This window comes from Trichoderma asperellum, chromosome 3 (genome assembly GCF_020647865.1).
Source record: "Trichoderma asperellum chromosome 3, complete sequence".
NCBI classification, from domain to species: domain Eukaryota; kingdom Fungi; phylum Ascomycota; class Sordariomycetes; order Hypocreales; family Hypocreaceae; genus Trichoderma; species Trichoderma asperellum.
In genome coordinates, this window is record NC_089417.1 from 2667482 (window position 1) to 2685972 (window position 18491).

The 18491-nt window shown below is 51.7% G+C and overlaps 6 protein-coding genes across 8 annotated transcripts; 2 read left to right on the plus strand and 4 right to left on the minus strand.

Moving 5' to 3' along the window:
• Positions 1 to 724: 724 nt before the first annotated feature.
• On the plus strand, positions 725 to 3665 carry TrAFT101_005462 (uncharacterized protein). Of its 2 annotated transcripts, XM_066127485.1 has the most exons (3): positions 725 to 1231; positions 1366 to 2120; positions 2187 to 3665. In XM_066127485.1, the coding sequence occupies exons 1-3, from the start codon at positions 1225 to 1227 to the stop codon at positions 3372 to 3374; spliced, it is 1950 nt and encodes a 649-aa protein (XP_065983596.1). In that variant the 5' UTR covers positions 725 to 1224; the 3' UTR covers positions 3375 to 3665. The 2 variants fall into 2 exon arrangements, with proteins under 2 accessions (XP_065983596.1, XP_024757336.1); XM_024900902.2 differs by having other exon boundaries at positions 725 to 2120.
• Positions 3219 to 8239, minus strand: TrAFT101_005463 (uncharacterized protein). 2 transcript variants are annotated; one of them, XM_066127486.1, is made up of 2 exons: positions 7776 to 8239; positions 3503 to 7165 (listed from the first exon to the last, which is right to left on the minus strand). In XM_066127486.1, exons 1-2 carry the CDS (start codon positions 7776 to 7778, stop codon positions 3980 to 3982), a joined length of 3189 nt encoding a protein of 1062 aa, XP_065983597.1. In that variant the 5' UTR covers positions 7779 to 8239; the 3' UTR covers positions 3503 to 3979. The 2 variants fall into 2 exon arrangements, with proteins under 2 accessions (XP_065983598.1, XP_065983597.1); XM_066127487.1 differs by lacking the exon at positions 7776 to 8239 and having other exon boundaries at positions 3219 to 7311.
• Positions 8240 to 10798: 2559 nt separating this feature from the next.
• TrAFT101_005464 (uncharacterized protein) lies at positions 10799 to 11615 on the plus strand. The gene has a single exon (XM_066127488.1). The coding sequence runs from the start codon at positions 10956 to 10958 to the stop codon at positions 11460 to 11462; it is 507 nt and encodes a 168-aa protein (XP_065983599.1). The 5' UTR covers positions 10799 to 10955; the 3' UTR covers positions 11463 to 11615.
• Positions 11554 to 13008, minus strand: TrAFT101_005465 (uncharacterized protein). Its single transcript, XM_024902742.2, has 2 exons — positions 12579 to 13008; positions 11554 to 12489 (listed from the first exon to the last, which is right to left on the minus strand). Exons 1-2 carry the CDS (start codon positions 12911 to 12913, stop codon positions 12162 to 12164), a joined length of 663 nt encoding a protein of 220 aa, XP_024757335.2. The 5' UTR covers positions 12914 to 13008; the 3' UTR covers positions 11554 to 12161.
• Positions 13009 to 14131: 1123 nt separating this feature from the next.
• TrAFT101_005466 (uncharacterized protein) lies at positions 14132 to 14611 on the minus strand (the record flags this gene model as incomplete). Its single annotated transcript, XM_066127489.1, has 2 exons — positions 14132 to 14391; positions 14518 to 14611. The coding sequence occupies 2 exons, from the start codon at positions 14609 to 14611 to the stop codon at positions 14240 to 14242; spliced, it is 246 nt and encodes an 81-aa protein (XP_065983600.1). The 3' UTR covers positions 14132 to 14239.
• Positions 14612 to 14746: 135 nt separating this feature from the next.
• TrAFT101_005467 (uncharacterized protein) lies at positions 14747 to 17836 on the minus strand. Its single transcript, XM_024908695.2, has 2 exons — positions 17294 to 17836; positions 14747 to 17240 (listed from the first exon to the last, which is right to left on the minus strand). Exons 1-2 carry the CDS (start codon positions 17558 to 17560, stop codon positions 15093 to 15095), a joined length of 2415 nt encoding a protein of 804 aa, XP_024757333.1. The 5' UTR covers positions 17561 to 17836; the 3' UTR covers positions 14747 to 15092.
• Positions 17837 to 18491: the final 655 nt, after the last annotated feature.

Genomic DNA, 18491 nt, shown 5'->3' on the forward strand with positions numbered 1-18491 from the left:
GGCGGCCGAACCGTTCAAAGGCGCAGTGAGCGATGCGCGCTTCCCCGCCGTGAAATTGGCTGCAAGGAGCAACTGATTCGTTCGGGCGTCGGGCTTCGGCCGTTGCGTAGACTCCGGCTGGGGCTGTTGGTTGTTGCGAAAGCTGAGTTGCGAGCGTGGGGAAGAAGGGCTTGTGGTGGTGATTCCTACGACGAGATGCTCATGTTGATTGCGTTCGGCGTGGAGTACAGTACAGAGTGAGAATATGGCGATATGTATAGACTGCACGTTACAGAAAGGCCAGCGCCATCATTTGCTTGTACGTACGAGCGGCTCATCACAGTTAGAGCACTTACACCATTCATTCCATCACGGCAAATAGCAACCATCGCCGAATCACCCAGCCATGTATGTATGTAAGAAGCAGGGATCAAACGCCCCCCCAATCAACAAAAGCTGGGCCATTCTCGCAAGCCTAGCCAAGCCCCTCTCTCCCCAAGTTCAGTCGCGTCTCTAGCTCTTCTCTCCGCATCTGGGCTTGTCCTTTACGTGTCGCCCGGATCTATTGCCCCCCCTGCACAGGCAATATGCATGACGCCGCCGCCGCAATTCCACAGCCGCCGTCTTCGCCTCCGCACACTTTCCAACCAAAAAAAAAAAAAAAAAGTAAAACATTCAGTGGAGAATTTTTTTTTTAAACTAGTTCTTGTATTCTTTCCTTCCGTTCTCAGATATTTCCCCAGATACCCACCGTTCTTACTATTAATACGTGCTGGTTCTTTTGCTTCTTCTTTTTCCTCTGGAGTGGCGTTTGTTAGTGTTATACAGTCCATTCTGCTTCAAGTACATAATATCTGTCACTGTTGTTGTTATTGGCTGTATGGGTGTATTATATGCGGGTGCCGCCAAAAAATCCCCAAAGGTACCCCATTCAAAAAAACCACATGTAATATATCCACTCCCAAAAGAAAGCATTGTTGTCCAGGGCAAGGCCGCCTAAATGCCGAGGCTCCTGGCAGCCAATCGACGGTAACCCCTTTCTGGCTGTGAGATCATATCCATGTTAGTGAATGGTAGAAACGGACAAGGAAGGAAACATAAAGACCGTATGAGAGAGAGCTGAAGGGGGGGTTAATTGTCCCGTGCGGTTCAGGCAAGGGAGGAGAGAGAGTCGGGCCAACGCTCACGACTCATCTCATCTCACATTGTCTTCACTTACAACTACATCCGTTCCTCTACACCAAAATGCCAGGTAAGCCCTTGATACTATGAGTCGTTGTACTTTTCAATCATCATTACTTTAATCTCATCTTAGAATCTGCTTCTTGTTTTTTAATACATTGCAAACAAACAAAAACAACCCCCCAAACTAACACTCCATGCCAGTCCCCCTCCCCATCGTCCTCCCCGCGGCGGCCGCCTCCTTGGCCTACCTCAACGCCAAATCTGGCTTTTGGTACGACTTCACGCTCATCAAAAGCATCGCCAAGGCTACCATCCGTGTGCGTCGTGGCCTCAGGAACGACACAATCAACCTCTTTTACCTCTTGGAGAGCCATGCCAAAAGCGCCCGCTACGCCGACAAGGCGTTCCTCATCTTTGAGGGCAAGACTTACACCTATGCGCAGACCTACGACAGAGTCCTCCGCTATGGCCACTGGATCAAGACAAAGTTTGATGTCAAGCCCAAGGACATTGTGGCCATGGACTTTCAGAATTCAGATACCTTTATATTTGTGTGGTTTGCGCTGTGGGCTATAGGCGCGAAGCCGGCGTTTATCAATTACAACTTGACTGGAAAGGCCCTGGCACATTGTATCGAAGCGGCAACCACGAAGCTCTGTCTTATTGATCCGGCGGTAGCCTCAAATGTCGATGAAGAGAGTACTCAAAATCTGCCCCATGTCAACTTCGTTGTCTTCACCCCAGAGGCCGAGGCTGAGGCCATGTCCACAGCTCCTGTGAGAAGCCCAAACGCGGATAGATCGGAGGATGCCATGTCCAACATGGCAATGCTCATCTACACCTCCGGCACCACGGGCCTGCCCAAGGCCGCGGTCGTGGCATGGGGGAAATGCATCTATGGAGGGAGCATCGCCGAGACGCTCCTAGGTCGTGGTGGCGACGATATCATGTACACGGTAAAGATTGCCTCATCCACATCTATCAAATAAGAATGACTTCAGTTACTCACATATAATCATCAGTGTATGCCCCTATACCACTCCTCCGCCTCCATCCTCTCACTCTGCGCAACCCTCCACGCTGGCTCAACCCAAGCACTGGGACGCAAATTCTCAACAAAGACCTTCTGGGACGATTGCCGCGCCTCAAAGGCCACCATGATCCAGTACGTTGGCGAGACGCTGCGCTATCTCCTGGCCGCCCCTCCGCAGGTCGACCCCGTCACTGGCGAGAACCTCGACCGCAAGCACAGCGTTCGCCTCGCCTTTGGCAACGGCCTCCGCCCAGACGTCTGGGACCGCGTCAAGGAGCGCTTCGGCATCGAGACCATCGCCGAGTTCTACGCCGCCACCGAGTCGCCCGGCTCCGCGTGGAACATTAGCAGCAACGACCTGGGCCGCGGTGCCATTGGTCGTTCTGGCTGGCTGTACTCGCTCATCAGCAACACCGCCGCGGCACTCGTCGAGGTCGATCATGACACTGACTCGCCCTGGCGCGATCCCGTGACGAAATTCTGTCGCCGTGTGAAGCCCGGCGAGCCCGGCGAGATGCTGTATCGCCTCCCTCCCGAAGACGTCAATGAGCGCTTTCAGGGCTACTTCAACAACCCAAACGCCTCCAACTCCAAGATCCTGCGCGATGTCTTCGCCCCCGGCGACGCCTGGTTCCGCTCCGGCGACATCCTGCGCCGCGACCCCAGCGGGTTCACCTTCTTCAGCGATCGTATCGGCGACACCTTCCGCTGGAAGTCCGAGAACGTCTCCACCGCCGAGGTCAGCCAGGCCGTCGGGCTCCACCCTTCAGTGCGCGAGGCCAACGTCTACGGCGTGCAGCTACCGCACCACGACGGCCGTGCGGGATGCGCCGCCATCTGCTTCGACACGCCTGTGCCGGACGAGGCCACGCTGAGGAGCCTGGCCGATCATGTGAAGGCGTCGCTGCCGCGGTATGCTCGCCCCTTGTTCCTTCGACTTGTCCGGGAGGTGGGGGCCGAAGGCCAGACGACGGGGACGAATAAGCAGCAGAAGAGTAGCCTGCGAGCTGCGGGTGTGAAGCCGAAATTGAGAACAACAACAGAAGCAGAAGACGGTAGCGGCGATACTGGCAAGGAAGAGGAGGAGGCTGATATATACTGGCTCAAAGGTAATACATATGTACCCTTTAGAGAAAAGGAGTGGAGAGAGCTTGAGGGCGGAAGAGTGAAACTGTAGTCAAGCCTATCGACGAATGAGCGATGATGACGATGATACCTATGATGACTAGTTGACATGTTAGCCTTTACAACTACTACTTAGCATAGCGCGCTTCTCATACCTCAAGTGGTTTTGAGTCCATGAGCCTTGGTTCATACATCTATTACATAGGTAGTCAGTATATATACATACTAGAATATCAGTCTTATCCCAATCCAAATGCGTCCACCGCTGTAATAATATGCGAACCAATAATACACTATGCAACATGCAAAATGCAGCAATGGCAAAAGGAATGATAAAAGAACAAAAGTGCAAGTCTCCCCATTATTCTGGTTCCAGGCAACGCTGGATCAAATCGTGGCCGTTTCATCAGCCAATGCATTTCAACATGACCCGCCGATGCTTCGTAAACCTCATTTGTACGTATATACCTGGTACATCTTCCAACAACCAAACATTTCCTCCATCAAAAGAAAAAAGGAAAAAAAAAATATATCTACATAAATGATCAAATCGCTCATGATATAAACATCAGAGTTTTCCCAGCTGCCCCCTTCGCTTTCCCCTCTGCTAATTTTCCCTCTTCAATTCTGTACAGTTGAGGCCATCCCAATTACCACTCATGGGCCTGCGATTCCCAATCCCACACGCTGGCCACTGGCTTGGCCTCCGTAGTTTGCTGCGATTCCACTGGCTCCCATGCCTGCCGCGCCGCCAGTTCCCGTGCCAGTCCTCTCTCTCATTCTTCGGCCTTCCATCAGGCCTCGAAGGCCTCGCTTTTGCAGACCAATGACACTGCTAAGCTCACCATTCCAGATAACGCCGTCACGGTCATTATCGCCAATCTCGGAGCCCCATTCAGATCCACTCGCACTTGTTGCAGCAGAAATCTCGCCGCTGGACGAGTAAGATGTGTTGAGCGTTGAGTTAAGACTCAGGCTTGCTGTGCGCGAATTCAGGTCTGAACCGAAAGAAGAGTCGTTGGTAGTAGTAGCACTAAGGGAGAAGTCAGACGTAGATACCGGAGATCCGACCGGGTCGAGACTGCCAACGAAGAAGTTGGGATTGAGAGATCCATCAATACCGCGGCCACCACCAGCAGCCATGGCCGTCGCGTTAAACACTGCTGCGGCATTCCTACTGTCGAGAAGGGCATGTAGACGCTCGACGACTGCTTCTAGAAGACCGTCAATCCTATATGGTCGTGCTATTTGGAGGAGTGAGCAGAGGATCTGTGGCGTGCACAGTGAAGAGGCAGGTGAAGGTAGAGAACTAGTGTACAAAAAGTGCAGCAAGGCTTGAATAGTCAAGTATGTATGAGGTAGGTAAAGGCATCGGGGCCTTGAGCTGGGCATCAGACTGCGTGGCGTTGGCGCCGTGTTAATGGCCGCGGCCGCTTCATCTCCGTTGCTGTGTGCTGCACCACCTCCTCCGTGATGGATAGGTCCAGAAAGACCAGATGGGCCTGAGACAGATCCGCCAACAGATCCCACCAGCGTTGCCGAGTCGTCAAAGTTCCTATTATTCGGCGTGATGGTCAAAGCTGATGCCCGCAGTGGATTGTTAGATAGACCAGATCGCAGCGTCACAGCGTCGCTTCCATCTTGCGTAGCTGTGCCTTCTCGCAGGAGCTGGACAAAGTATGGGCCCCATCGGCGGGCAACAATTCGAGAGTTCACTGGTATCCGCTCACCGCCGATGCATAGGATGTCCATGTCGGACAGCTCCCGGAACGCCAGTATCTTCTCTCCCAAGTCTTCGCTCGCCCGAGAGTGCACTCGGCCGCCGGCAGTAGCACCCGCTTTGCGCGCAAGGCTTAGATTCATTCCGGAGTACGGGCTGCTGGCAGAGACGAAGCCCGACATGGGATCAGTCTTGCGCGGGTTATCATAGAAGCCAAAGGCTTCAAGCTCTACCATGCAGACGTTGGAAAAGTTGATACGACGGTGGTTGTAGTCGTCAACAAGGCTCCTCTTTCTGTTGCCCAGAATGACAAATGTGTTCCGTCGATTCCATAAAACACCTCTGTTCCAACTGCCTTGGCTGAATACGCTGCCCCCGGCGTCGATCCGACTCCAAGTAAGAGATCGAAGATCCAGGGCCCAGAGCGCATATTCCTGCTTCGACGATGTGAGGTATGTACCGCTAACCACAAAATGAGTATCGATGATGCCACCATTAGGGAAGCGAAGACCAGGCGGTGAATAAGTTCCTGACATGGCTCTTTCGGTCAAAGTTCCATCGGGACCCCTGATCTGGAGCTCCAACTTGACGTCCAAGAAATTATAATTGGAGTAAATAAGCATTGATGATCCGGGTTCTTGGCCGGCAGTGCTGTCGATACGTTGCTGGCCATTCGGGGTGTTCATTCCAATCCTTGCGCTTACAGCGGGCGGCAGCGATGCGGCGACGCTCCTATAGGCGCCGCAGCTCTTGCCCAAAGGTTGGTTTGTCGTCCACTTGAGGCTTCGGAGATTGAATACGCTGATCTGCTCAATGTAGTGGTTCGCACCATCCTGTCCACCGACAACGATCAGCTGGGCGCCTCCAGATCCGTCAATGTTAATACCAATACGGCCTTCGTTAGGGTTGCCGTTGGACGGGTTGTGCTGTAGAGCGGAGAGGGGGGCGGCCTTTGAGGAGAATGTGGCCGATGAAGAGAGGATGGTGGCACAGTGGGCATAACGTCCTTGAGGGGGGTCCTGTGCGGGCACATAAGACCATGTCTTCGTCGGGGCATCGTAGATGTGAATGTCGGACATGACGGTCACTTCGGGCTGCTGCTGATCCGCTCCCATAGGCTGATTTGGCGCGGGTGACATGCCGCCATAGCAAACCATTTTTGTGCCGCCAAGAGAGCACATGGAATGAAAGTATCGCGGAGGCGGAATATCACCAGTCACTTCGAGTTTCGTCCAGTGTCGGCGTATGAGGTCTAGCTCGTAAAGGTCAGAGGTAAGAGGCGCGGGACGGCTTCGAGAAAGGATTCTGCCGCCAAACACATAAAGGCTGTCGCCCAGAATAGTTGTCGTAGCTCCTACAAGTGGCGGGGGCTCTTGTCCAGTCGTCCTATGTACGTTGCACATCAAACCCGATAGATGTGCAGAAGACCCTTGCGAAGGGCCGCCAACCGGAGTAGCAGATGGAGTTTGCGCTTGAGGCTGCCCAATTGCGGGCGACATGCCTGCCGATACAGAACCATTGCTCCGTGGAGTCAACCCGTCCCTGTGTCCGTCCCTATATTCATCACCACCACCACCACCACCACCATTATATCTCGCCGAGCTCAATGTACCCATATTGTCTTGAGCATACGTATTATCCTGTCCAGAGGCACCATACATCTGGTGGCCACCGGCCGAGTTGGTTGAATCCATGTTATCTAGTCGGCTATCCAATCGGGACTCCAAAAAGCGACTTTGCGGCGTATCTACGGGAGTAAAATTTCTGGAAACACTCTCAAAGGTAGCTGGTGTAGTCGTCGGGGCGACGGGTGTGGGATTTGTTTGAGCCGGCGGCTCTGGCAATGGTTTCTCAAGGCTATGTTGTAGACTCAGCTGTCTCGCATGCTGCTGAGCCCTAGATATGGATGATGCTCTGGATTGGGACGAGGATCCGCCGTGGGAGGCCGAAGTCGAGTGGCCCTGCACACCCTGGATGGAAGGTTTTCGAGCGAGTCTGACGGAAGAGTTGTGTACAGGCCCTCGATATGCGCCGTTGGTATTGCTGCTGTAAGGTTCGGTATGCGCACGGGGATCATTGGCCCCAGAATCGGAGTAGGTATATAAGCTGCTCGGCGGAGGGCTCTGGAAACCAGTCAGTGGTGAAAATTCGGCCATGACGTCGGCCAATGCGTCGAGAGGCACAAAGAAAAAAAGACGGGTGGTTGAGGGTCGTCGGCAGGATCACGGGTGCGGACGAAGAGAGGTATTAGGGGGAGATGAAGAAGGAAATCAAGAAAGGAAAGATGAAATATGACAATGACAATCCCCTTCCGGCAAGCTTGTCAGATGGGATCAGCCCTTTCCTGGCCAAAGCAAGTATTGGGGGAGAGTGGTAGTAGGACCACTTCCGCCGGGCAGCAGGCAGGGGGGGAGGATATTTTCTGACCGCACCGTGGTCGAGATTGCAAGACGGCCCTCGCCACAGCACCCTCTTCTCTCGGTCTTGTCCCGGTAGCGAGCAGCCAAGAAGATCTTCAGGAGCCCCGGGGCAGCAGTGATCCGGCAACCGAGAAATCTCGAGCGGCTGAGTGGCAGGGCGGAGGAGCGACGTGCAACACGACACAGGGGGTTCGCCTCGAGGAGAGCGAAAAGTGCGCGATGGCCACCACGGCATGAATGAGGCTCCAACTGGCGGCCAGGTCGAGTCGCCGCGGAAGGACCAACACGAGGGCAAGGAGAGGGCATGACGTACCATTCAAAGGCGGCAGCCGGAACTGTCTAAAGGGCCAACGTCGCACTCGTTGTTCGCTCTGGAGATGTGCGCTGCCCGTTTGGCTCGCGCGATGGAGCTGACGATGTGGGCACAGAGGGAGTTGGAGCAACAAAAAAAAAAGTCTCCAGCAAGACAGGCGCACAGACGCGAAGAGGGGCGCTGTTAGTGGGCTGGTGAGAGACCTACAGGCACCTACGGAGTACAGGCACCTAGAATTGCTCAATGGTGTAATAGCACGCTGGAGCTGGCGCTACAGCAGAGATCGCAGTGACAGGCGGCTCTGATAGGCTGTCTCAAAAGACAATGGGGCGACAGGATAGGTGGCGGGAGAGTTTTGGCGTATTGAAGCAGCACAAAAGCAGTCAAGTTGACGTTGGAGCTAGAGAGAGAAATTGCACGATTCGATTCAAGTTGCAGAGAAGAGAAGAGAAGAAAAGAAAAGAAAAGAGCAAATCCAAACAAAAAAGAAAAAGAAAAAGTACCACAACGGCGGCAATGCTCTACAGCTCAAGCTGGAGAAGCATCCGACGCTTCCTGAAGAGTGGGCGCTACTATACTAACACCAGACGTGGAGGTACATACACCTCCCACATCCCTTATCCTCACGATAAGCCACTACTTAGAGTGCAGCAGCCGTAGCGCCCAGACCCTCGTCTCGACCTATCTATAGGCACATGGTCCCTGCTGCACATGCACGCACGGCGCCAAACAGCACTCCGTATTCGCAGCCTGCACGTAATATGGTGGCAGCTGATGATGTAAAGGAACATACAGTGGCAGCATAGGGCAAACACAAACTCGCTGTGGCTGCTGCTAGTGCGCATGCGACGCCAGGGGCCCTGCAGCAGGGAAGCGTGGCGGTTCCAGATGCGGAGGATGCGAGGAGAAAGAGGCTGTACCTGAGTAGTACTGTGTAGATATTACACGCACATGTGGACATGTATAAACGGGAGCAGCGTCCGATATTTGATCCTGGGCGAGCGAACAAAGAGCCCTTGTCCGTTCAGGCCCTCCATTGTTTGTGCCACTGGTTTCCTAGCATTCTCTTCCCTGGAATCCCGTCACCTGAAGCAACTATTGTCGTGCTGGCACTTTCGTAACGCATAGAATTTCTCGCGTGGAAACCCACACAGGGCCACACGCTGATCGTCGTCCTGAGGGTCATCCATTGATTGGAAACTCGAGTCGAACAGGCTTCTAGATTGTCCGCTAAGCTTCTTACCAGCTAGACGCTTCCGCTAGCACCGGGTCCAGCCATTTCTCCCCCTCACCACAGACCACCAACAATCTACATAGTACAGCCCGCGGATACTAGTAGCAGTAGTATTGCTTGTATGATTATGAGTTGGAGAACTAGTATTGATCTAGGCACTCCGCAGTAGCTACGTATGGCCATAAGAGTATAGCTGGTGGAATTGGCCGCCTCCTTTTGCTGCGACTCAATCTCAATTAGGGGTTGTTATCCGGGCTACGGAGCACCTTTCTACATCTGTGTGTGTACATGCATGCACCATCAGCAGCCAGCTTGACAAACGCGGAGACAGAGAGTGGGAACAACCCGGCCGCGCGAAGGAGAGGGGGCTGGTCACTCTTCTTTTTTTTTTCTGTCTCTCATTGAGCAGGCATTATGTTTTCACGGAGCATCGCCATCCTGATTCTCGGTATCCAAACTGTTTGTTGGGCTGAGATGATCGCCCCGTTTGCGTGGGTACTGGCACCAAGCATGCCCCCAGTCTCGTGGTCAGTGGTGCCGCAGGGGCCAGCGCTCTTCTTTGCAGAGAGATAAAGAGAAAATGCTATACTGACAAATGCGTCAATAATGTAAATTGAATGCAACGAAATGAGCACGAGGACAGGAGAGGCGCATAGTGCCGTCGGTACGCTGCCGTCTTAGCTCCACACTATCTTACCTCATGCTGTCTAGATGCCTCGGGTCTTGTCCGTTATTCATGCCACTACATTCTTTCCGTCTTCTCAACGGGCTTTTTATCCGAAATCCTTTTTGGTGCACCGCTGCCAAACAATCGTCCAGGGTTCTGTCACTGGTCCAGCCGGGCATATTAGCACGTGGGATGGAATGGAGATGCTTCCAGGCTAAGCCATTTTGACTCGTCATGAAACAATCGGCCCCGTTTAGACCATGGCGATGGCAGACGTCAGTGCTCGAGAAACGAAAACCCCTGACTGCCTTCGGGATTGCCTGATTACGTGATTTCCGACGTTTGCTTTTGCTCATAAGCCCTTTTCCAGAAGGAGTTGCCGCTGCATTGAGAGGATGGAAATTGGCGTGCGCTGAGCATTAGATCGAGGGAAATGATATTGATGTTTGCATGCATCCCGTCTGCGAGGACGCATAAGGAGGCTTGAAATGAAGCCCACTTGCAAGCATCGGCATGAAGACTTTGTTCTTTGACAGCCAGCATAGCGTGTTCCTTTTTGTCGATCATGATGCCATTTTGAAGTACAGTACAAGTACTAGGTATCTAAACGGGTACGATACTATCCGTGAGCCGCAACCGCAAGTGGCTTTCCTCCTTTCTCTCCTTTTTCACCAGGTCATGCAGAAGGCACTCTTTGTTTCCAATTCTAGGCACATAATCTCTCTCTGCACTGCCATGATTCGTATCGGCAGGCTCATATATGCATGGTGGCCGTAGTGCTCTCAGCTTCGCTGCCCTGAAACATTAGTATAAGTGGCTCTACCTTGAATTACAGCTCAACAAGAGGCAACACTACGTAATACTAGTGCTATATCTATTGTACTTACAAGCACCAACCGTTTGCTCTAATCAGATGAGCTTCAGCCTCAAGCAGCTATCACTTAAAGAGATCTAGCACAATTTGTATTTCTCAAAACACCAGCTAGGATGGTTATGTAATCCAAAGCTGCAATGAGCCAAGTGCAACTCAAATGAGGCGCCAAAAAAACACCAGAGCCTGTAGGGTAAGACAGGACATCAGACCGCAGATGCAATTCCGTCTGCCGAAAGTTTAACGCGTAATGCAGTCATAGTGACTGCGAGCAGCTACCCCTCTTCGCTTTGAAATATCAAATCGTTGCAACTACAAGACAAAGTAGATACGGCAAGTTGACGTGAATTTAACATCAGTCTGAATAGGCGCAGCGCGATTTCTCCAAGCTTCAGCCTTATCCACTAAATGTCTAAAATGGAATATCCCGAAGACGCCAGCTCTAGCCACCCGATGGATACACCAAGCGAAACTACTATCCATGACGCTTGGGATGGCCGCAACTACTCAGTGCCCTGGCCCGGCGGTGTCTACAGGATCTTTGAAAAAGGCACCGAGAACGTAATCGCTCTCAAAAGCCACAATCTCTGCTTGCGCGACGTTGCAGAGAAGCACAATGGATATGATCTCTGGCTCTGCGTCGAGGCAAACGGCTACTTTGGATTCTTTAACCCCAAGTCGGGCACATATCTAGGCCATAACGGTAAACGGGATGAGATATATGCATCTGCAGTAAAGTTCAAGAGCTGGGAATGTTTCACGCCGAGAAGCCATCCTGAGGGTGGATATCAGCTGTTGACGCCATACTACGAGAGCACGCTGAAGATGGTGTCTGTTGCTGATGACGGCCGTAGCCTTGTTAGGAGGCCTCATGGGACGACCTTGTGGCAATTTGAGAAAGTGTCAAAATATTGAGGCGCTCGGGATTTGTGTCTTTTCTGCCCCCTTGCCCATGTATAGGTTTACAATTTCATTGTAGTTAGCCTGGATTTTTTGGAGTCGAATGATCAAAGGTTTCTATTACGGTCCTAAATGCTCTCATTGATACTACTGTGCCCACAATTTCCCGTCGCTGGTTAGGTCGTATTAGAGACGGATAAGAAACAAACACCGATTTGAGTTGCATGTATAACCGTCGACTGCCTTGATACGCACTAGCATACCTTAGCTATTAAGCTTCACATGGCACTAATCAAGCTCCTCACGCTACTTGACATTTGAGTTTACACAACCAACATAGTATACATACATGTATTTAGAATCCCATCAGTGCACACAAATAATCATTTTCTAATATTCATCGCAAGAGAATTTAATCTTGAAAACAAATATTTATAAAAATTTAGTGGTATCTCTTCATTATCCAACATCATGGTCATTTGCCCGGCGCTTAGATAGAAAAATCCAAACTCCCCTCACGGGTCGTGATGAAAGATTTCGTGTCATCTCTGGTTTTTTTTTCGTGGCACAGGCCCAAGAAAACAACCTTTCCAGAAGCGCCATTCATTTTAACTTTTTGGCAAAGCTTGACATCCCCCCCCTCATTTTTCTTTCTCTCTTAATAGTTTATGGCATTTTTAGGATTTTTTTTTTGTTGCTCTACATCTCTCGCGTTTATGAGACCTCAGGGAGGGAAGTCATGCGGAGGTAAGGCTTGATGGTCTTGTAGTTGGGGAACAGCTTCTTGGCCTCCTCGTCTTTGATGACGGGGGCGACGATGACGTCCTGACCGGGCTGCCAGTCAATAGGGGTGGTGACGCGGTACTTGTCACCGGTCTGGAGGGAGTCAACGATGCGGAGGACCTCGGCGGCGTTGCGGCCAGTGGAGGCAGGGTAAGAGAGGATGGTGCGGATCTTCTTCTTGGGGTCGATGAAGAAGACGGAGCGGATGGTGAAGGCAATGCCCTTCTCGTCGACGTTGGTGGCGTCCTGGTGGTCGATCCTGTAGTGAATGGCTCGTCAATACCAATATTCTTTATATATGTATATATATATATATATCTATAGACTGGTAGACAACAGGGGACTTACATGTCGTAGAGCAGGGAAACCTGGCGAGACTTGTCACCAATAATGGGGAAAGTGACGTGGCCGCCGGTGACCTCCTTGATGTCGGCGATCCAGTCGTGGTGAGAGTCGACGGTGTTGGCAGAGAGGCCGATCAGCTTGACGCCGCGCTTGGTGAACTCGGGCTGCAGCTTGGCGAAGGCGCCCAGCTCGGTGGTGCAGACGGGAGTGAAATCCTCGGGGTGAGAGAAGAAGACAACCCAGTTGTCGCCAATGAACTCGTGGAAGTCAATGGGACCCTGGGTGGTCTCGGCCTTGAAGTTGGGGGCCTCAGAGCCCAGACGGAGGACAGCAGCCATTGTGATGTGGGGTGGTGATGTTTACTTTTGTGTAGGCCAGTGGTGTTTAGATCAAGAACGGTTCAAGAGGAAGAGAAGAAAAGAGAGATTCACGACAGGCCACTTTATATATCTCTCACTGCATCAACAAAACGTAATCGAGGGGTCCATCAACGCAACCAAATCACCCAATTTCTCTCCAGCCGCCCCCCCCCCCCCCCTCCATCTCATCCATTCCTATCTTATTTAGCTGCCCCTCCTTTTTTTTACACTCTGTCTCTCTCTCTGTCCCTAAAAGGCACACATGAGAGCAGCACCTGTTGCTTACGGAGCCAAACATGGTGAGCTGGAGGGGCGGAACCCCTCATCCAGCCTTTCGTTTTCCCCCCAACCCATCAAGAGTTAAGCCATCTACAGCAGTGAACCCCACGATCCGCGCCAAGTGCCTGGTCTAAGGTGGTCCTCAAAGCGGCAAGGCGCCGCGATTGCGTGCTGAGCTCGTCGCCTCATTGGCTGGCCGTGCGCATTTTGCAATTCGAGTCTCTCTGACGCAATGGGGCACTTTGCGACTAGCTCCCGTGGGTTTCTTTTCTTTCTGCTTCTTTTTCGATAGCTGCAAGCTCTTTTCGGTGGAGGAACATTAATAAATGAACAGGCATGCGTCTTACGGGTGGTCGGCGATGGGGCCACCCACCGATGGACCGGGAGGAGGGGCACAGAAAGTTCACGACGGTTGAGCGAGGCAAATAGCCACAGAGCGAGGTCCAGTAAACCACCCAGCTTGGCGGTTTCAAAGTAAGCCTTTATTTAGTAGGATACATACATACATACATACATAAATATTCGTTTGAACTAATAGGTCTCGAACCTTTGGAGCCAAGACTGGCCTCGCTTCTCTACGTGTTGGTTTAGTTGCTTACTTCATGCTACAGCATCCCTTTGGAATCAGCCTCAGGTTGCCGGATATACTGGTAATCACCATTCAGATACGGAACTAATGGAATCACGGTGCACTTGTTATCTCACTCTGGAAAGAGTAGGCGAAGTGTACAGAGTCATTTTGCTTGTGGATTTGTGGGAATGAGCAGTTTTCTGTTGGTTACCCGCTGACAACAACAACGTGCTTCGATCCTACGTTGTGCCACCGCAGCCAATTTATTCTCCTTCCTTAAACTGCATCATCGCAATCCGTTTAGGAAACATATTGTATAGATAGCACATGTATTCAGTCCAAAGAGAACGAGTAGGACATAGAACATCAGCCTTACAGCCACGCCTTTCTAACCAAGCTCCAATTTCAAGGCAATTAGTCAGTCGACTAGCAAACAGCTAGAAGGCTAATTTGTCCTAATCACCCCATACCGATTCAATCTTACGAGACTTTACGAGTCTAAAGTGGCCACTCAGCCGCCGCGCGTGAGTATTGGTCTGGTGTGTGATCAATACCTGCTCACCCGAGATCCTAAACCCAAGGGCGAGCGCCGACAGCCCGATGTCCGCTTTTAAATCATTCGATGGCCGAAGAGTACAGACATATATATACGCAACACAAGCAACTTCACCAGGAGAGCGGAAATGGAATCGTCCAAAAGAAAAAAAAAAAAAAAAAAAAAAGAGTGACGAACATGCTAAAAAGTCAAAAAATTCGACCACGCCAGGAGTCGAACCTGGAATCTCTAGAGGTGGTGATGGGTAACCGAAATCTAGCGCCTTAGCCATTAGGCCACGCGGCCGTCGATGCTGGGTTGCTAGCTATTTAGCCATAAGACGGGCATTGCGCGAGCAGACTGATCCTTGCTGTAGCTTGCTTGCAAGTCGCTCCAAGCAGCAATCTCGACAAGGTTTCGCTGCAACAAAGAAATGCGCTAGCATGTTTTTACACATAATTTTATATCTCGTCTAGATAATACGATCATCCCTTCTGTTATGCCTGATGCTCACATCAAAAAGTAGCACCGCAACTCCTAGCCGCCTGAAGCTTTAAGTAGCCCAGCTTCTAGTTATCAACAAAAAGAAAATACTATTGACAAAGTCGCTTCTATAAACAGAAAATAATGAAATAAAGGCTTCCGGCGGTTAACGAAGTATGTGATAACGCCATTCTATGCTTATATTCCGTGCAGCCCTGGTATGCCATAGACCTATGCCATGAATGCCTTTCCCATTCCGTCATTCGGTGGGGTATTTTATGATTGTCACATCAGAGAGCACCAACAACTTGCCCTACAGGGCCAAATGCGCCGTGATCAGCCTGTTTAGCAACTCCCTCGATAAATACGGACTGATTATCATCTGGGTCACTTTCTTCTGTCCCCTGCTCCACCTCTGTGTCGCTTGTGTGGTTCGGTTCGCTAGTCTCCATCTCATCAACTGGAGATATCAGAGTACCTACTAACGGTACTGCTGGGTCATCCCTACCGTCATCAAATGGTATCGACCTCCTTGGTTTGAGAAAGATGGTATTTGCAGATTCAGTAGTATCCGGTTCCCCATTCACGCTCTGCGGGGGGGTTAATGGCTTGGAAAAACTGAATGTTGGATTTGGTTGGGAGCGAGATTGAACGGCAGCCAGTTGAGGCACATGCGTTTGACTCATGCTTGATCTTTTTAACTGCGGCTTGCGGAGAGGGTTAGGAGATAGAAATCCTCGGCCTCTTGAGACAATTTCAAGACGCTCCTCTTCAGCTGTATCCGAATCTGTTATGTCACTTTCCAGAACCAGCCCAGCTCCTGGGAACATACGAAGGCTGCCGCCAGAACGTCGACGCTGACGTTTCTGGCCGTGGTTAGCAACCGATGCAGCAATGTTTGGCTGGTCGAATGGCTGGTCATGCTTATTCAGTCGCAGGCTACCCACGTATGAAACAAGACTTCTCAGATTGCTCTGGCTCTCTGAAAATACCACTCTTGTCCGAAGTCGGTGCACTGCGCGATCCAGCGCCAGCTCTATGGCGCAGCTGTCACGTATCCTGGAAAGCTTTGGCCAAGTAGCTCTTTCTCCAACAAGGCAACACTTTAACATGAAGTCAACAGTGGGATTACTAAGGAGCACGGGAAGGTTGTCAAGAGACATGTCAGGAAGAATGTTGATGTTCCCTGAGTACTTTTGACTGAGAACACTCCGAAACTTTGTCATCATATTCGGGAAAAAGCCCATTTCAGCCATGAATTGAAGTCGATGGAGGGCCTCATCTCTGGCTAGCGACGTGCACGTGTATAGCCAGTCCATATCATCGCCAGTGCTGGCGCTCTTGATGGTGTGTTTGTTTTCAGGCGATAGGTGATCATCTTTGGAGAGAAACGGAGTGACGTGAGGGTTTACCTGGGATACGATGAAGTGATTGACATTAAACATTTCCGCGAGGCGTGTCATGGGAAGGTCATTGTCCACAGAGCCATCAATGAACCTTTGTGGCGTTGGATTCCACTGACGGTGCTCCCCTGTAATAGGATCTTTAACGAGGAGTGGCGATGCGTTGAAGATGAGAGGAACAGAGCAAGACGCTGCTACAGCGGACCAGATCATGACATTGGGCGAAGTGACGTAATTGAGCAACCGCGGTAGCTCGTATACAGATGCGCTGGAGACGCAGATGTTGAGGATGCGGCGCGTGCGATTGTACGCCTCTTGAAAGGTAATGTCGCCCATCATGCCCCTCATGACTCTCCTAAGGTGGGCAATGTCTGACCAACAGCCTTCTGTCAATAGGCGGCGAAAGTGATCCAGGAGGCCATCTTGGTTATCTTGAGCTTCGAAAACCGCCAAATCTCCGTATGGGAACTCTTTAATTAGCAGTGGAAGCTCCTCGTCCGTTCTCGTACACATGACCGCACAGACGATGCTTCCCGCGCTGGCGCCAGATATAATCCTAGGAAGAAGTTGGTTTTCAAATAAAGATTTGAGAACGCCGACGTGCGCCATGCCAAACGTCCCACCGCCAGATAGTAGCAAAGCACTTCGCCCAAAGCTCTGGCGCGCAAGCAACATGCCCTCCAGCAGATCCTTGTGTGCGATGCCCTGATCCGTCGCATCGTGGACGATGGCGGCATCTATGGTTTCGATTGTCGACTCGACGTAGCGTTCTATCAATGTCTTTGTTCCAAGGTATGAATGCCGGTATAGATCGACATTACCCATGCCGCCGAGATCGCGTGACAGGGCGGTTCGGATGAGGTGCATCATGGTGCGAATATCGTGGCTCTCTCGGGCCTCGTCAAGCGCTCGAAGTCGCTCCTCAATGAGCCTAGGATTATAGTCCCCACCGTCTGCATCTTGTTTCCAATCGTCGTTGCCTTCGAGGGCGTCGAGTTCCTGCGCCGCAGCTCGCCATTGTTTCAATGTTTCGGCCTATCTCGTTAGTTTTAAATTTGGCCGCGCTAAGGGGATCAATAGGCACGTACACTCTTCATGCGCAGGTAGAGTATGTTTTTCCTTTCCTCGACCAGCCTGGCCTGCTCTCTCTCTTCATTGCTCATGCCATCTTTCCAAGAGCGCAAGAGGTTGGCTGCCCCCTTGACCGTCTTGGAGACGGTTCTGAGGAGCGTCCGGTCAACATACGGCAAAGGCTGGGAAGATGACGAGCTCTTTGGTCGCTTTGGAGATTGCGAAGTGTTGCTGTTGCTGTGTATCGGACGTATCGGAGATGTACCGAGAAGGAGATCGGCCATGACAAGGCTATCTATCCTGCGTTTACAAGGGCATCCAGGAAGCGAGCAAGATGTTCAGGTCGGCAATAGGAGGGTTCGGCGCGGCTTCAGTCCCATTCCTACCAGTCAGGGCAGAGGGCAGGGTGCGTCGTAGGTGCAGGCACACTATGAAATAAATTACAGTCAAGGTGAGTATTATAGGGCGATGCGATCTAGGAAGAAATCTTGGTGATAGGAGAAAGGAGATGTGGGAGGCAGGGAATCTCTGTGGAAATTTGATGAATCTGGGGAAGCGATGCCGAGCTGGGGGATGCAGCACTTGGTTGGAGCATCTGACCGCTCTGCCACACCCGCTGATGGCATCTGCGTGGGGTCAATTATGGTGGCATGGAGTCAGCTTGACCTTTCCGCTTTGCCGCCTGGTACTGCCGTAGCGGTACTTGTACCTGCCGGTAGTTCGCCACAGTGCGCTACGTGTGCTGTAGTTTACTGCACAGATTTGCCCCAACCTCATCAGCTTGAGGTACTGGATACATGCATCTGATAATCCGCATCAATATGGCCACGTACCATGCATGCAATGCGACAGGGCACCACGTGCTGCAAAGCCGCTGTGCTGTTGCCCGCACCGCGCTGACTGTTGGGGGTTATGCAGATGCTGGCGATCGATATGTCAATCTTCACATGCCAGAGCATCAATTAATAGCCGCACTTTTGGGACACTCTGCAGCCTCCAGAGCTGCTTAGGCACAAGCACATGCTTCAGCGGCACCTTGGCGGCAGTGATTGGGTGCTGATCGGGCTGCCACTGCAACCGCCGTCCGGAGTAGCAGTACTCCAGGATCTCGTACCCCAGGTCCCCCGGACTGTACTCTGCAAGCCTAGAGGCGGTAAAGGCTAGCTCTATCTAGATGGCGCAAAGTTCCAATAAAGCTCCAGAAAAGGCGGCCAT

What these genes read in the sequence shown, in the direction of transcription:
- TrAFT101_005467 (XM_024908695.2), bottom strand. Translation starts at nt 17,560, where the DNA reads ATGGCCGATCTCCTTCTCGGTACATCTCCGATACGTCCGATACACAGC. An exon ending in TCTACCTGCGCATGAAGAGT is followed by an intron (nt 17,241 to 17,293) that starts GTACGTGCCTAT and finishes CTAACGAGATAG; the next exon opens with GCCGAAACATTGAAACAATG.
- TrAFT101_005462 (XM_024900902.2), top strand. Translation starts at nt 1,359, where the DNA reads ATGCCAGTCCCCCTCCCCATCGTCCTCCCCGCGGCGGCCGCCTCCTTG. An exon ending in GCGACGATATCATGTACACG is followed by an intron (nt 2,121 to 2,186) that starts GTAAAGATTGCC and finishes TATAATCATCAG; the next exon opens with TGTATGCCCCTATACCACTC.
- TrAFT101_005465 (XM_024902742.2), bottom strand. Translation starts at nt 12,913, where the DNA reads ATGGCTGCTGTCCTCCGTCTGGGCTCTGAGGCCCCCAACTTCAAGGCC. An exon ending in GTTTCCCTGCTCTACGACAT is followed by an intron (nt 12,490 to 12,578) that starts GTAAGTCCCCTG and finishes CATTCACTACAG; the next exon opens with GATCGACCACCAGGACGCCA.
- TrAFT101_005463 (XM_066127487.1), bottom strand. Translation starts at nt 7,198, where the DNA reads ATGGCCGAATTTTCACCACTGACTGGTTTCCAGAGCCCTCCGCCGAGC.
- TrAFT101_005464 (XM_066127488.1), top strand. Translation starts at nt 10,956, where the DNA reads ATGTCTAAAATGGAATATCCCGAAGACGCCAGCTCTAGCCACCCGATG.